A 14,588-nucleotide genomic window follows, 5' to 3' on the forward strand; every position below is an offset into this window, starting at 1 on the left:
GAACTCCATTGATTTTTACCGGCATGTCCACAATCAAAACCAATCAGTTACCTTCGTCGCCGTGACACCGCTGCTTATTTTGAGCTTTCTACGTGAAATGTTGTCTAACCAAAAACTCCTATTAGTTTTGAGATGCATGACTCATGTCATTGTAAGTAGCTGTGATCAATAGTTCCAGCCCTCTTCTTCAAAGCAAGCACCCAATTGATTTTGCAGGGGCTTTCCAAAATACAAAGGCTCAAAATAATTTGTCCAAATGATGTCAAGGCAAGAACCCTATTGATTTTGGGCCCAAGCCAGCTGAGGTTAAAAGTCAAAATTGACACCGCTATTGTGGAGATTTGCGAGCTCTCCTCCAAGGATGACAAAGCAATATCCCTATTGCTTTTGAACAGTACACAATGAAGTCTAGGGTCTTACCAGCAGGACCAGAAGAAGAAAGAAACTGACTGCTTTTGAGATAGGATGTCGTATCTTGTATATCAGCTTGTTGTGTAGGTTGAAGTCAATACCCCTATTGATTTTGGCTGACATTTTCACAATAAGAACTCTATTAATATTAAAAGATAACTAGCTTCAGGTGCGTTAGGAAAGCCTCAATCATTTTAACACTTTAACACAACGGTTGTTTTGGCAAGAGGCCTATTGATTGTCTATGATATTTTGTAAGCTTCATTTTCCAATCGTTTTTAGCTCTTTTTTTTTCTTTTTAGCCACTTTTCTCCTCCAGGGAGTCTTAGCCACTGCAACAAAAAACTAATGTGGAACTTTCGAGAGATAAGAGTTAGCGGCGAGAAGATGAACGCGCCAAAGTTTGGAAGCTTTATCTCAAGATGAGATAACAACGCTCTTTACAGGCTTTTACACTTTTTTTTTTTTTTTATTCAAAAAATGCATTTTTATCAGCCTCTGGCTTAGTTTTAATTTGTCAACTTTTAAACCCCACAGCAACTTTGTGAAAAGAGAATTTTCCCAGTTTGCATCCCACAGAGTCAACAATAACAACAATGATTACAAAAGCAATTAGTCTTTTTTAATCTTACATTGCATTGAAAATGTACATTATAGATTCATACATTTTACAAATAATCTCATCATAAAAATAGATTTCTGTACAAAACACTTTTTTTGTTTCAATTCTGTAATTTTTTTTTCCAATCGTAAGGGTGAACACTTCCAGTTTCCATCGGGGCAAAGAAGGGCTTCAACGTCTACCAAGTAAATGACACGATTTATTGCGGTCAGTCATTGTATGGGGAGGAAAAATAACGTTAAAAACTTTGGAGGGAGTCTTTGTGTGTGTGTGTGGAGGGCCGGGGGATTAAGGGGTCCCCCAAAAATGTTTTTTGGTAGGCACTGTGTCAGATCTACTGTGGAGAACACAAACAAATAAAAAATCAACAACAAGAGATGTCATAACTTCATCAAAATCGAAGACTGAGATACCGTTTTTGGTCCACGTTGCGATCTCAGGGACTGCTACAAACACGCCAAATTGGAACGGGATCCAAACAAAATTGTGACCTGTGTAGTGCGAACAAAAAAACATTGTTGCGTCTGACGGATCTCCTCTGTGAGATGCAGTAAAACACGGCAATTGAGATTGTTTAGCTATTGGTGAAAATTGGAAAGTTCATGCCTAATTTAATCGACTGGCTTTATGGTGGGCAGGGCTTAAGAATCTTCATTAGTTTTGCCATCACATTTTATTTAAAAAAAACACTGTATTTCCTTTTATACCACCAGGTGTCAGTATTATGTTTGTCGCTGTGATGTTTTTGTGCGTATGATGACATCAAGAATGTTCTGTGTTGCTATGACAACAGCGACATCTCTGGCGATAAAAAAAACGTTAATTTGCAGTAGTAGCTTATTGGGATTTTTCAAATCAAACAATTGCTAAGTGGAAATAAAAATGCACCATTGTTGACGCTCGCATACACACATCACCACAAACATTGGATAAGAAAATTATTTTTAAAAGAAAAAATGTTTGAAGCGTTTTTTTTCTAAAAATCCGGTTTTGCCCTTAGCCCCGCCCCCTGTGGTAAATATAGAGCACAAAAATATAGGTGGTGAACGCTCCTGTACAGATCAGAAGATTCTGCAATAGTAAGAAAAAAAGAGAAAGCACTCGCAGAGTGCAGGATCACCGTGGAACCGCATCGTGATCCACGTTTTGTTTCGGGTTCTTTCAAGTTCAGAAGGTGGCGGTCTTTCGGGGACCGCCATGGAGTCCGTCCTTTCTAGGTGTCTTCATCATACGGTTTTGTCATTGTTTTGACGTAATCGTCCGACAGGAAGTGTCTGATGTGCTTTTTAGTGCCAGTGAGTCCTTTGTGAGTCCTCAAAAATCTCCGTAACCACTGGAGTCCATTTCAATTGACAGATTGAGGAACCAGGAGAAGTTCAAACCTCTCCCAGTTCCGCACGAGACAGGCTCTGATTGGCTGGGGGATTTTTAAGATATTTTTGTTGTTGTTGCAGAGATTCGCTTAATTTTACTTCCAGTTCAAATCGGGGTTGTCTGCGTCTCCTTTAGCCTCCGTCCACCGGATGGGAAGATGCGCTTTAATAAGCATTCTGTGAGTCAGCCTCCTCTCATGTGCTCCGCCGGGGCCGAGCTCCCTTTGAGTTTGCTCTAATCCGCCGTTCACTCAGGATTACGGGCGCCGTCTCCAGGGCTGCCCTAAGAGGGTTTTTTTGTTACAAAAAAGCAACTTTTTTACTGCTCTCTGCCATCCGAGCTTCCAGGCGGGTCAGAAGAATTGTTTTCTCGAGGTTTCGACTTTTAACGATGGTTTCCCCTTCCTTTGCGGGGTCAAAGTGAGGACAAGAGGAGGCTCAGACCATAGTGCAGACCGTGTTGAGATTGGGGTCAAACCTGACCGCCTTCCCTTCCACAGCCTTGGCGTTGGTGTTGTACATCGGGTTCTCGAAGGCCGCCTGGCCGTTGTTGTTCTCGTGGACGGAGCAGCCCGTGTACTGGGTCTTGGGGGTGGTCCTGTATGTGTCATGTAAAGAACAAGAGAATAAAAAGGCAGGCTCACACACAAAAATAACAAACTGCATGAACAAAGAATAATTGCTTAGATCAAGGGGCATCATTTTATGGGCAAGGTGCAGCAAAGTGGAGACTGTGGAGTATAATACCGCAGCATTCGGAACTAAGTTCAAACCCGACCCCCTTACATTCCACCGCCTTGGCATTGGATGTCAAGACTTCTGATTTTATCCAAGAAGAGACTGAGGGCAAGCTACAAAAAAGTGGACACTGTGGCATATAATACCGCAGTATTCAGAGCTAAGATCAAACCTTACTCCCTTCCCTTCCACTACTGTGGGAGTTTTAATGTTATCCAAGAGAAGACTGACGGCAAGCTGCAACAGAGTGGAGACTGTGAGGTATAATACCGAAGAATCGAGAGCTAAGGTCGAGTCTGACTTCCCCCTTTTACCGCCTTGGCATTGGACATCAGGACTTCTAATTTTATCCAAGAGGAGACTGAGAACCAGCTGCAGCAAAGTGGAGACTGTGGAGTATAATACCGCAGCATTCAGAACTAAGTTCAAACCCGACCCCCTTACCTTCCACCGCCTTGGCATTGGATGTCAAGATTTCTGATTTTATCCAAGAGGAGACTGAGGGCAAGCTGCAAAAAAGTGGACACTGTGGCATATAATACCGCAGTATCCAGAGCTAAGATCAAACCTAACTTCCTTCCCTTCCACTACTGTGGGAGTTCTAATTATATCCAAGAGAAGACTGAGGGCAAGCTGCAACAGAGTGGAGACTGTGAGGTATAATACCGAAGAATCGAGAGCTAAGGTCGAGCCTGACTTCCCCCTTTTGCCACCTTGGCGTTGGACATCAAGACTTCTAATTTTATCCAAGAGCAGACTGAGGGCAAACTGCAACAAAGTGGAGACTGTGGAGTATAATACCGCAGCATTCGTAACTACGTTCAAAAACGACCCCCTTACATTCCACCGCCTTGGCATTGGATGTCAAGACTTCTGATTTTATCCAAGAGGAGACTGAGGGCAAGCTGCAAAAAAGTGGACACTGTGGCATATAATACCGCAGTATCCAGAGCTAAGATCAAACCTAACTTCCTTCCCTTCCACTACTGTGGGAGTTTTAATTTTATCCAAGAGAAGACTGAGGGCAAGCTGCAACAGAGTGGAGACTGTGAGGTATAATACCGAAGAATCGAGAGCTAAGGTCGAGCCTGACTTCCCCCTTTTACCGCCTTGGCATTGGACATCAAGACTTCTAATTTTATCCAAGAGCAGACTGAGGGCAAACTGCAACAAAGTGGAGACTGTGGAGTATAATACCGCAGCATTCGGAACTAAGTTCAAACCCGACCCCCTTACATTCCACCGCCTTGGCATTGGATGTCAAGACTTCTGATTTTATCCAAGAAGAGACTGAGGGCAAGCTACAAAAAAGTGGACACTGTGGCATATAATACCGCAGTATTCAGAGCTAAGATCAAACCTTACTCCCTTCCCTTCCACTACTGTGGGAGTTTTAATGTTATCCAAGAGAAGACTGACGGCAAGCTGCAACAGAGTGGAGACTGTGAGGTATAATACCGAAGAATCGAGAGCTAAGGTCGAGTCTGACTTCCCCCTTTTACCGCCTTGGCATTGGACATCAGGACTTCTAATTTTATCCAAGAGGAGACTGAGAACAAGCTGCAGCAAAGTGGAGACTGTGGAGTATAATACCGCAGCATTCAGAACTAAGTTCAAACCCGACCCCCTTACCTTCCACCGCCTTGGCATTGGATGTCAAGATTTCTGATTTTATCCAAGAGGAGACTGAGGGCAAGCTGCAAAAAAGTGGACACTGTGGCATATAATACCGCAGTATCCAGAGCTAAGATCAAACCTAACTTCCTTCCCTTCCACTACTGTGGGAGTTCTAATTATATCCAAGAGAAGACTGAGGGCAAGCTGCAACAGAGTGGAGACTGTGAGGTATAATACCGAAGAATCGAGAGCTAAGGTCGAGCCTGACTTCCCCCTTTTGCCACCTTGGCGTTGGACATCAAGACTTCTAATTTTATCCAAGAGCAGACTGAGGGCAAACTGCAACAAAGTGGAGACTGTGGAGTATAATACCGCAGCATTCGTAACTACGTTCAAAAACGACCCCCTTACATTCCACCGCCTTGGCATTGGATGTCAAGACTTCTGATTTTATCCAAGAGGAGACTGAGGGCAAGCTGCAAAAAAGTGGACACTGTGGCATATAATACCGCAGTATCCAGAGCTAAGATCAAACCTAACTTCCTTCCCTTCCACTACTGTGGGAGTTTTAATTTTATCCAAGAGAAGACTGAGGGCAAGCTGCAACAGAGTGGAGACTGTGAGGTATAATACCGAAGAATCGAGAGCTAAGGTCGAGCCTGACTTCCCCCTTTTACCGCCTTGGCATTGGACATCAAGACTTCTAATTTTATCCAAGAGCAGACTGAGGGCAAACTGCAACAAAGTGGAGACTGTGGAGTATAATACCGCAGCATTCGGAACTAAGTTCAAACCCGACCCCCTTACATTCCACCGCCTTGGCATTGGATGTCAAGACTTCTGATTTTATCCAAGAGGAGACTGAGGGCAAGCTGCAAAAAAGTGGACACTGTGGCATATAATACCGCAGTATCCAGAGCTAAGATCAAACCTAACTTCCTTCCCTTCCACTACTGTGGGAGTTTTAATTTTATCCAAAAGAAGACTGAGGGCAAGCTGCAACAGAGTGGAGACTGTGAGGTATAATACCGAAGAATCGAGAGCTAAGGTCGAGCCTGACTTCCCCCTTTTACCGCCTTGGCATTGGACATCAAGACTTCTAATTTTATCCAAGAGAAGACTGAGGGCAAACTGCAACAAAGTGGAGACTGTGGAGTATAGTACCGCAGCATTCAGAACTAAGTTCAAACCCGAACCAGCTTACATTCTACCGCCTTGGCATTGGATGTCAAGACTTCTGAATTTATCCAAGAGGAGACTGAGGGAAAGCTGCAAAAAAGTGGACACTGTGGCATATAATAACGCAGTATCCAGAGCTAAGATCAAACCTTACTCCCTTCCCTTCCACTACTGTGGTAGTTTTAATTTTATCCAAGAGAAGACTGAGGGCAAGCTGCAACAGAGTGGAGACTGTGAGGTATAATACCGAAGAATCGAGAGCTAAGGTCGAGCCTGACTTCCCCCTTTTACCGCCTTGGCATTGGACATCAAGACTTCTAATTTTATCCAAGAGGAGACTGAGGGCAAACTGCAACAAAGTGGAGACTGTGGAGTATAATACCGCAGCATTCGTAACTACGTTCAAACCTGACCCCCTTACCTTCCACCGCCTTGGCATTGGATGTCAAGACTTCTGATTGTATCCAAGAGGAGACTGAGGGCAAGCTGCAAAAAAAGTGGACACTGTGGCATATAATACCGCAGTATCCAGAGCTAAGATCAAACCTAACTTCCTTCCCTTCCACTACTGTGGGAGTTCTAAGTATATCCAAGAGAAGACGGAGGGCAAGCTGCAACAAAGTGGAGACTGTGAGGTATAATACCGAAGCATTCAGAACTAAGTTCAAACCCGACCCCCTAACCTTCCAAGGCCTTGGCATTGGATGTCAAGACTTCTGATTTTATCCAAGAGGAGACTGAGGGCAACCTGCAAAAAAGTGGACACTAGCGTATAATACCGAAGAATCGAGGGCTAAGGTCGAGCCTGACTTCCCCCTTTTACCGACTTGGCGTTGGACATCAGGAGTACTAACTTTATCCAGGATGAGACTGAAGGCAAACTGTAAAAAGTGGAAAATATAGCGTGAAATACCGCAGCATCCAAAGCTAAGGTCGAACCTGACTTCCTTTCTTTTCCACCGCCTTGTCAGTGGCTAATAAGAGTTCTAATTTTATCCAAGAGGACACTAAGGGCAAGCTGCAGCAAAGTGGAGACTGTGGGGTATAATACTGCAAGATCCAGAGCTAAGGTCGAACCTGACTTCTTTCCCCTTCACCGTCCTGGCAATGGACGTCAGGAGTTATAATTTTATCCAAGAAAAGATTGAGGGCAAACTGCAGCAAAATGGAGATTGTGGACTAAAATACAACAGCATCGAGAGCTAAAGTCGAACCTGACTTCCTTCCCTTCCACCAACTTGGGAGTTCTAATTTTATCCACAAGGCGAAAAATGGCAAGGTGCAGCAAAGTGGAGACTGTGGAGTATAATACTGCAGCATCCTTAGCTAAAGTCGAACATGACTTTCTTCACTTTCACGATCTTGACTTTGAATGTCATGAATTATCATTTTTATCAGGAGAAGACTGAGGGCAAGCATCAAAAAAGTGGACACTGTGGAGTATAATACCGCAGTATGCAGAGCTCAGGTCAAACCTAACTTCCTTCCCTTTTATCGCCTTGACGTTGGACATCAGGAGTTTAAATTTTAACCAAGAGGAGAATGAGGGCAAGAATAGTGGACACTGTGGAATATCATACCCCAGCATCTCGAGATAAGGTCTAGCCTGACTTCCTTCCCTTTCACCGGCGTTGGACGACAAGAGTACTGATTTTATCCAAGATGAGACTGAGGGCAAGCTGAAAAGAGTGGAAAATGTACAGCTGGGGTGTCAAACGTACGCAGGCTGTACGTTTTTGCAAGTTTAATCTAGACCGCAGTCCGCAAGATCCATTTGCTAAATATAAAAATTAGCTGCATTTTTTTTATGAAAGAAAGTGCTGTTCTAAATGTTTCCACTGGATGCAATTCAAGTGTAACCCACGTCACATCGTTTAAAGATGACATGTCAACTGATTTTAAGTGCCCTCTGGATTGGCTGCCGCTACTCCAATCAGCGCAGCAGAAGCAATCAGTTGCTCCTGTTGTGGCTGGCAGGAGATGGCGGCAGTATCAACGCACAATACCTTCTTTCATTGTCAATTATCTACTCAACGGATAAAATAACGAAACGGTAAGATGTAAAGACTTAAGTCAACTTAGCCATCATCTTTGTAGTCAGACTTCCATGCATCGTTTGCAATTGGTTGAATGCACGATGTACACCCTGATATAGAGTATACTACCGCAGTATCCAAAGCTAAGGTCGAACATGACTTCCTTCCTTTTCCACTACCTTGTCAGTTGCTGTTAGAAGTTCTAATACTATCCAAGAGGACACTGAGTGCAAGCTGCAGCAAAGTTGAGAGTGTGGAGTCTAATACCGCAGCATCTAGAGCTAATATCAAACCTGACTTCCTTCCCGTCCACCACCGTAGGGTTCTAATTTTATCCATAAAGAGACTGAGGGCAAGCTGCAGCAAAGTTGAGAGTGTGGAGTCTAATATCGCAGCATCTAGAGCTAATATCAAACCTGACTTCCTTCCCGTCCACCACCGTAGGGTTCTAATTTTATCCATAAAGAGCCTGAGGGGAAGCTGCAGCAAAGTTGAGAATGTGGAGTATAATACTGCAGCATCTAGAGCTAATATCAAACCTGACTTCCTTCTTTTTCCACCACGGCGAGGGTTCTAATTGTATCCATAAAGAGACTGAGGGCAAGCTGCAGCAAAGTTGAGAGTGTGGAGTATAATACCGCAGCATCTAGAGCTAATATTAAACCTGACTTCCTTCCTTTTCCACTGCCTTGTCAATCACTGTTAGACGTTCCAATATTATCCAAGAGGACACTGGGGGCAAGCTGCAGGAAAGTTGAGAGTGTGGAGTATAATACCACAGCATCTGGAGCTAATATCAAACCTGACTTCCTTCCTTTTCCACTGCCTTGTCAATCACTGTTAGAAGTTCCAATATTATCCAAGAGGACACTGGGGGCAAGCTGCAGGAAAGTTGAGAGTGTGGAGTATAATACCGCAGCATCTGGAGCTAATATCAAACCTGACTTTCTTCCCTTCCAGCACGGCGGGGGTTCTAATTGTATCCATAAATAGACTGAGGGCAAGCTGCAGCAAAGTTGAGAGTGTGGAGTATAATACCCCTGCATCTAGAGCTAATATCAAACCTGACTTCCTTCCTTTTCCACTGCCTTGTCAGTCGCTGTTAGAAGTTCTAATATTATCCAAGAGGACACTGAGGGCAAGCTGCAGCAAAGTTGAGAGTGTGGAGTCTAATACCGCAGCATCTAGAGCTAATATCAAACCTGACTTCCTTCCTTTTCCACTGCCTTGTTAGAAGTTCCAATATTATCCAAGAGGACACTGAGGGCAAGCTGCAGCAAAATTGAGAGTGTGGAGTATAATACCGCAGAGCATCTAGAGCTAATATCAAACCTGACTTCCTTCCCTTCCACCTTGGCGGGGGTTCTAATTGTATCCATAAATAGACTGAGGGCAAGCTGCAGCAAAGTTGAGAGTGTGGAGTATAATACCGCAGCATCTAGAGCTAATATCAAACTTGACTTCCTTCCTTTTCCACTGCCTTGTCAATCGCTGTTAGAAGTTCCAATATTATCAAGAGGACACTGAGGGTAAGCTGCAGGAAAGTTGAGAGTGTGGAGTATAATACCGCAATATCTAGAGCTAATATCAAACTTGACTTCCTTCCCTTCCACCACGGTGGGGGTTCTAATTGTATCCATAAATAGACTGAGGGCAAGCTGCAGCAAAGTTGAGAGTGTGGAGTATAATACCGCAGCATCTAGAACTAATATCAAACCTGACTTTCTTCCCGTCCACCACCACAGGGTTCTAATTTTATCCATAAAGAGACTGAGGGCAAGCTGCAGCAAAGTTGAGAGTGTGGAGTATAATACCGCAGCATCTAGAGCTAATATCAAACCTGACTTCCTTCCTTTTCCACTGCCTTGTCAATCTCTGTTAGAAGTTCCAATATTGTCCAAGAGGACACTGAGGGCAAGCTGCAGCAAAGATGAGAGTGTGGAGTATAATACCGCAGCATCTAGAGCTAATATCAAACCTGACTTCCTTCCCTTCCACCACGGCGAGGGTTCTAATTGTATCCATAAAGAGACTGAGGGCAAGCTGCAGCAAAGTTGAGAGTGTGGAGTATAATACCCCAGCCTGAAGAGCTAATATCAAACCTGACTTCCTTCCTTTTCCACTGCCTTGTCAGTTGCTGTTAGAAGTTCTAATATTATCCAAGAGGACACTGAGGGTACGCTGCAGCAAAGTTGAGAGTGTGGAGTATAATACCACAGCATCTAGAGCTAATATCAAACTTGACTTCCTTCCCTTCCACCACGGAGGGGGTTCTAATTGTATCCATAAAGAGACTGAGGGCAAGCTGCAGCAAAATGGAGAGTGTGGAGTATAATATCGCAGCATCTAGAGCTAATATCAAACCTGACTTCCTTCCTTTTTCCACTGCCTTGTCAGTCGCTGTTAGAAGTTCCAATATTGTCCAAGAGGACACTGAGGGCAAGCTGCAGCAAAGATGAGAGTGTGGAGTATAATACCACAGCATCTAGAGCTAATATCAAACCTGACTTCCTTCCTTTTCCACTGCCTTGTCAGTCGCTGTTAGAAGTTCCAATATTATCCAAGAGGACACTGAGGGCAAGCTGCAGCAAAGTTGAGAGTGTGGAGTCTAATACCGCAGCATCTAGAACTAATATCAAACCTGACTTTCTTCCCGTCCACCACCACAGGGTTCTAATTTTATCCATAAAGAGACTGAGGGCAAGCTGCAGCAAAGTTGAGAGTGTGGAGTATAATACCGCAGCATCTAGAGCTAATATCAAACCTGACTTCCTCCCTTTTCCACTGCCTTGTCAATCTCTGTTAGAAGTTCCAATATTGTCCAAGAGGACACTGAGGGCAAGCTGCAGCAAAGATGAGAGTGTGGAGTATAATACCGCAGCATCTAGAGCTAATATCAAACCTGACTTCCTTCCCTTCCACCACGGCGAGGGTTCTAATTGTATCCATAAAGAGACTGAGGGCAAGCTGCAGCAAAGATGGGAGTGTGGAGTATAATACCGCAGCATCTAGAACTAATATCAAACCTGACTACCTTCCCTTCCACCACGGCGAGGGTTCTAATTGTATCCATAAAGAGACTGAGGGCAAGCTGCAGCAAAGTTGAGAGTGTGGAGTATAATATCGCAGCATCTAGAGCTAATATCAAACCTGACTTCCTTCCTTTTCCACTGCCTTGTCAGTCGCTGTTAGAAGTTCCAATATTGTCCAAGAGGACACTGAGGGCAAGCTGCAGCAAAGGTGAGCGTGGGGAGTATAATACCGCAGCATCTAGAGCTAATATCAAACCTGACTTCCTTCCCTTAAAAATTAAAGTTAAAGTACCAATGATTGTCACACACACACTAGGTGTGGCGAGATTATTCTCTGCATTTGACCCATCACCCTTGATCACCCCCTGGGAGGTGAGGGGAGCAGTGGGCAGCAGCGGTGGCCGCGCCCGGGAATCATTTTGGTGATTCAACCCCCAATTCCAACCCTTGATGCTGAGTGCCAAGCAGGGAGGTCATGGGTCCCATTTTTATAGTCTTTGGTATGACTTGGCGGGGGTTCTAATTGTATCCATAAAGAGACTGAGGGCAAGCTGCAGCAAAGTTGAGAGTGTGGAGTATAATACCACAGCATCTAGAGCTAATATCAAACTGGACTTCCTTCCCTTCCACCACGGAGGGGGTTCTAATTGTATCCATAAAGAGACTGAGGGCAAGCTGCAGCAAAATGGAGAGTGTGGAGTATAATACCACAGCATCTAGAGCTAATATCAAACCTGACTTCCTTCCTTTTCCACTGCCTTGTCAATCTCTGTTAGAAGTTCCAATATTGTCCAAGAGGACACTGAGGGCAAGCTGCAGCAAAGATGAGAGTGTGGAGTATAATACCGCAGCATCTAGAGCTAATATCAAACCTGACTTCCTTCCCTTCCACCACGGCGAGGGTTCTAATTGTATCCATAAAGAGACTGAGGGCAAGCTGCAGCAAAGTTGAGAGTGTGGAGTATAATACCCCAGCCTGAAGAGCTAATATCAAACCTGACTTCCTTCCTTTTCCACTGCCTTGTCAGTTGCTGTTAGAAGTTCTAATATTATCCAAGAGGACACTGAGGGTACGCTGCAGCAAAGTTGAGAGTGTGGAGTATAATACCACAGCATCTAGAGCTAATATCAAACTTGACTTCCTTCCCTTCCACCACGGAGGGGGTTCTAATTGTATCCATAAAGAGACTGAGGGCAAGCTGCAGCAAAATGGAGAGTGTGGAGTATAATATCGCAGCATCTAGAGCTAATATCAAACCTGACTTCCTTCCTTTTTCCACTGCCTTGTCAGTCGCTGTTAGAAGTTCCAATATTGTCCAAGAGGACACTGAGGGCAAGCTGCAGCAAAGATGAGAGTGTGGAGTATAATACCACAGCATCTAGAGCTAATATCAAACCTGACTTCCTTCCTTTTCCACTGCCTTGTCAGTCGCTGTTAGAAGTTCCAATATTATCCAAGAGGACACTGAGGGCAAGCTGCAGCAAAGTTGAGAGTGTGGAGTCTAATACCGCAGCATCTAGAACTAATATCAAACCTGACTTTCTTCCCGTCCACCACCACAGGGTTCTAATTTTATCCATAAAGAGACTGAGGGCAAGCTGCAGCAAAGTTGAGAGTGTGGAGTATAATACCGCAGCATCTAGAGCTAATATCAAACCTGACTTCCTCCCTTTTCCACTGCCTTGTCAATCTCTGTTAGAAGTTCCAATATTGTCCAAGAGGACACTGAGGGCAAGCTGCAGCAAAGATGAGAGTGTGGAGTATAATACCGCAGCATCTAGAGCTAATATCAAACCTGACTTCCTTCCCTTCCACCACGGCGAGGGTTCTAATTGTATCCATAAAGAGACTGAGGGCAAGCTGCAGCAAAGATGGGAGTGTGGAGTATAATACCGCAGCATCTAGAACTAATATCAAACCTGACTACCTTCCCTTCCACCACGGCGAGGGTTCTAATTGTATCCATAAAGAGACTGAGGGCAAGCTGCAGCAAAGTTGAGAGTGTGGAGTATAATATCGCAGCATCTAGAGCTAATATCAAACCTGACTTCCTTCCTTTTCCACTGCCTTGTCAGTCGCTGTTAGAAGTTCCAATATTGTCCAAGAGGACACTGAGGGCAAGCTGCAGCAAAGGTGAGCGTGGGGAGTATAATACCGCAGCATCTAGAGCTAATATCAAACCTGACTTCCTTCCCTTAAAAATTAAAGTTAAAGTACCAATGATTGTCACACACACACTAGGTGTGGCGAGATAATTCTCTGCATTTGACCCATCACCCTTGATCACCCCCTGGGAGGTGAGGGGAGCAGTGGGCAGCAGCGGTGGCCGCGCCCGGGAATCATTTTGGTGATTCAACCCCCAATTCCAACCCTTGATGCTGAGTGCCAAGCAGGGAGGTCATGGGTCCCATTTTTATAGTCTTTGGTATGACTTGGCGGGGGTTCTAATTGTATCCATAAAGAGACTGAGGGCAAGCTGCAGCAAAGTTGAGAGTGTGGAGTATAATACCACAGCATCTAGAGCTAATATCAAACTGGACTTCCTTCCCTTCCACCACGGAGGGGGTTCTAATTGTATCCATAAAGAGACTGAGGGCAAGCTGCAGCAAAATGGAGAGTGTGGAGTATAATATCGCAGCATCTAGAGCTAATATCAAACCTGACTTCCTTCCTTTTCCACTGCCTTGTCAGTCGCTGTTAGAAGTTCCAATATTGTCCAAGAGGACACTGAGGGCAAGCTGCAGCAAAGATGAGAGTGTGGAGTATAATACCGCAGCATCTAGAGCTAATATCAAACCTGACTTCCTTCCTTTTCCACTGCCTTGTCAGTCGCTGTTAGAAGTTCCAATATTATCCAAGAGAACACTGAGGGCAAGCTGCAGCAAAGTTGAGAGTGTGGAGTCTAATACCGCAGCATCTAGAACTAATATCTAACCTGACTTTCTTCCCGTCCACCACCACAGGGTTCTAATTTTATCCATAAAGAGACTGAGGGCAAGCTGTAGCAAAGTTGAGAGTGTGGAGTATAATACCGCAGCATCTAGAGCTAATATCAAACCTGACTTCCTTCCTTTTCCACTGCCTTGTCAATCGCTGTTAGAAGTTCCAATATTGTCCAAGAGGACACTGAGGGTACGCTGCAGCAAAGTTGAGAGTGTGGAGTATAATACCACAGCATTTAGAGCTAATATCAAACTTGACTTCCTTCCCTTCCACCACGGAGGGGGTTCTAATTGTATCCATAAAGAGACTGAGGGCAAGCTGCAGCAAAGATGGGAGTGTGGAGTATAATACCGCAGCATCTAGAGCTAATATCAAACCTGACTACCTTCCCTTCCACCACGGCGAGGGTTCTAATTGTATCCATAAAGAGACTGAGGACAAGCTGCAGCAAAGTTGAGAGTGTGGAGTATAATATCGCAGCATCTAGAGCTAATATCAAACCTGACTTCCTTCCTTTTCCACTGCCTTGTCAGTCGCTGTTAGAAGTTCCAATATTGTCCAAGAGGACACTGAGGGCAAGCGGCAGCAAAGATGAGCGTGTGGAGTATAATACCGCAGCATCTAGAGCTAATATCA

General features: G+C 44.5%; 1 protein-coding gene across 6 annotated transcripts in view; it reads right to left on the reverse strand.

Annotated features, from left to right (window-relative positions):
• Positions 1–1,034: 1,034 nt before the first annotated feature.
• Positions 1,035–14,588, reverse strand: part of csmd3b (CUB and Sushi multiple domains 3b) — an 877,422-nt gene continuing 863,868 nt past the window's right edge. For all 6 annotated transcript variants that reach the window (XM_061966990.2, XM_072914110.1, XM_061966991.2 and 3 more), the window contains one exon: positions 1,035–3,004. In XM_061966990.2, the coding sequence (XP_061822974.1) occupies positions 2,845–3,004 (160 nt within the window). In that variant the 3' untranslated portion in view covers positions 1,035–2,844. The remainder of the gene's footprint in view (positions 3,005–14,588) is intronic.

This window comes from Nerophis lumbriciformis, linkage group LG11 (genome assembly GCF_033978685.3).
Source record: "Nerophis lumbriciformis linkage group LG11, RoL_Nlum_v2.1, whole genome shotgun sequence".
Lineage (NCBI taxonomy): Eukaryota > Metazoa > Chordata > Actinopteri > Syngnathiformes > Syngnathidae > Nerophis > Nerophis lumbriciformis.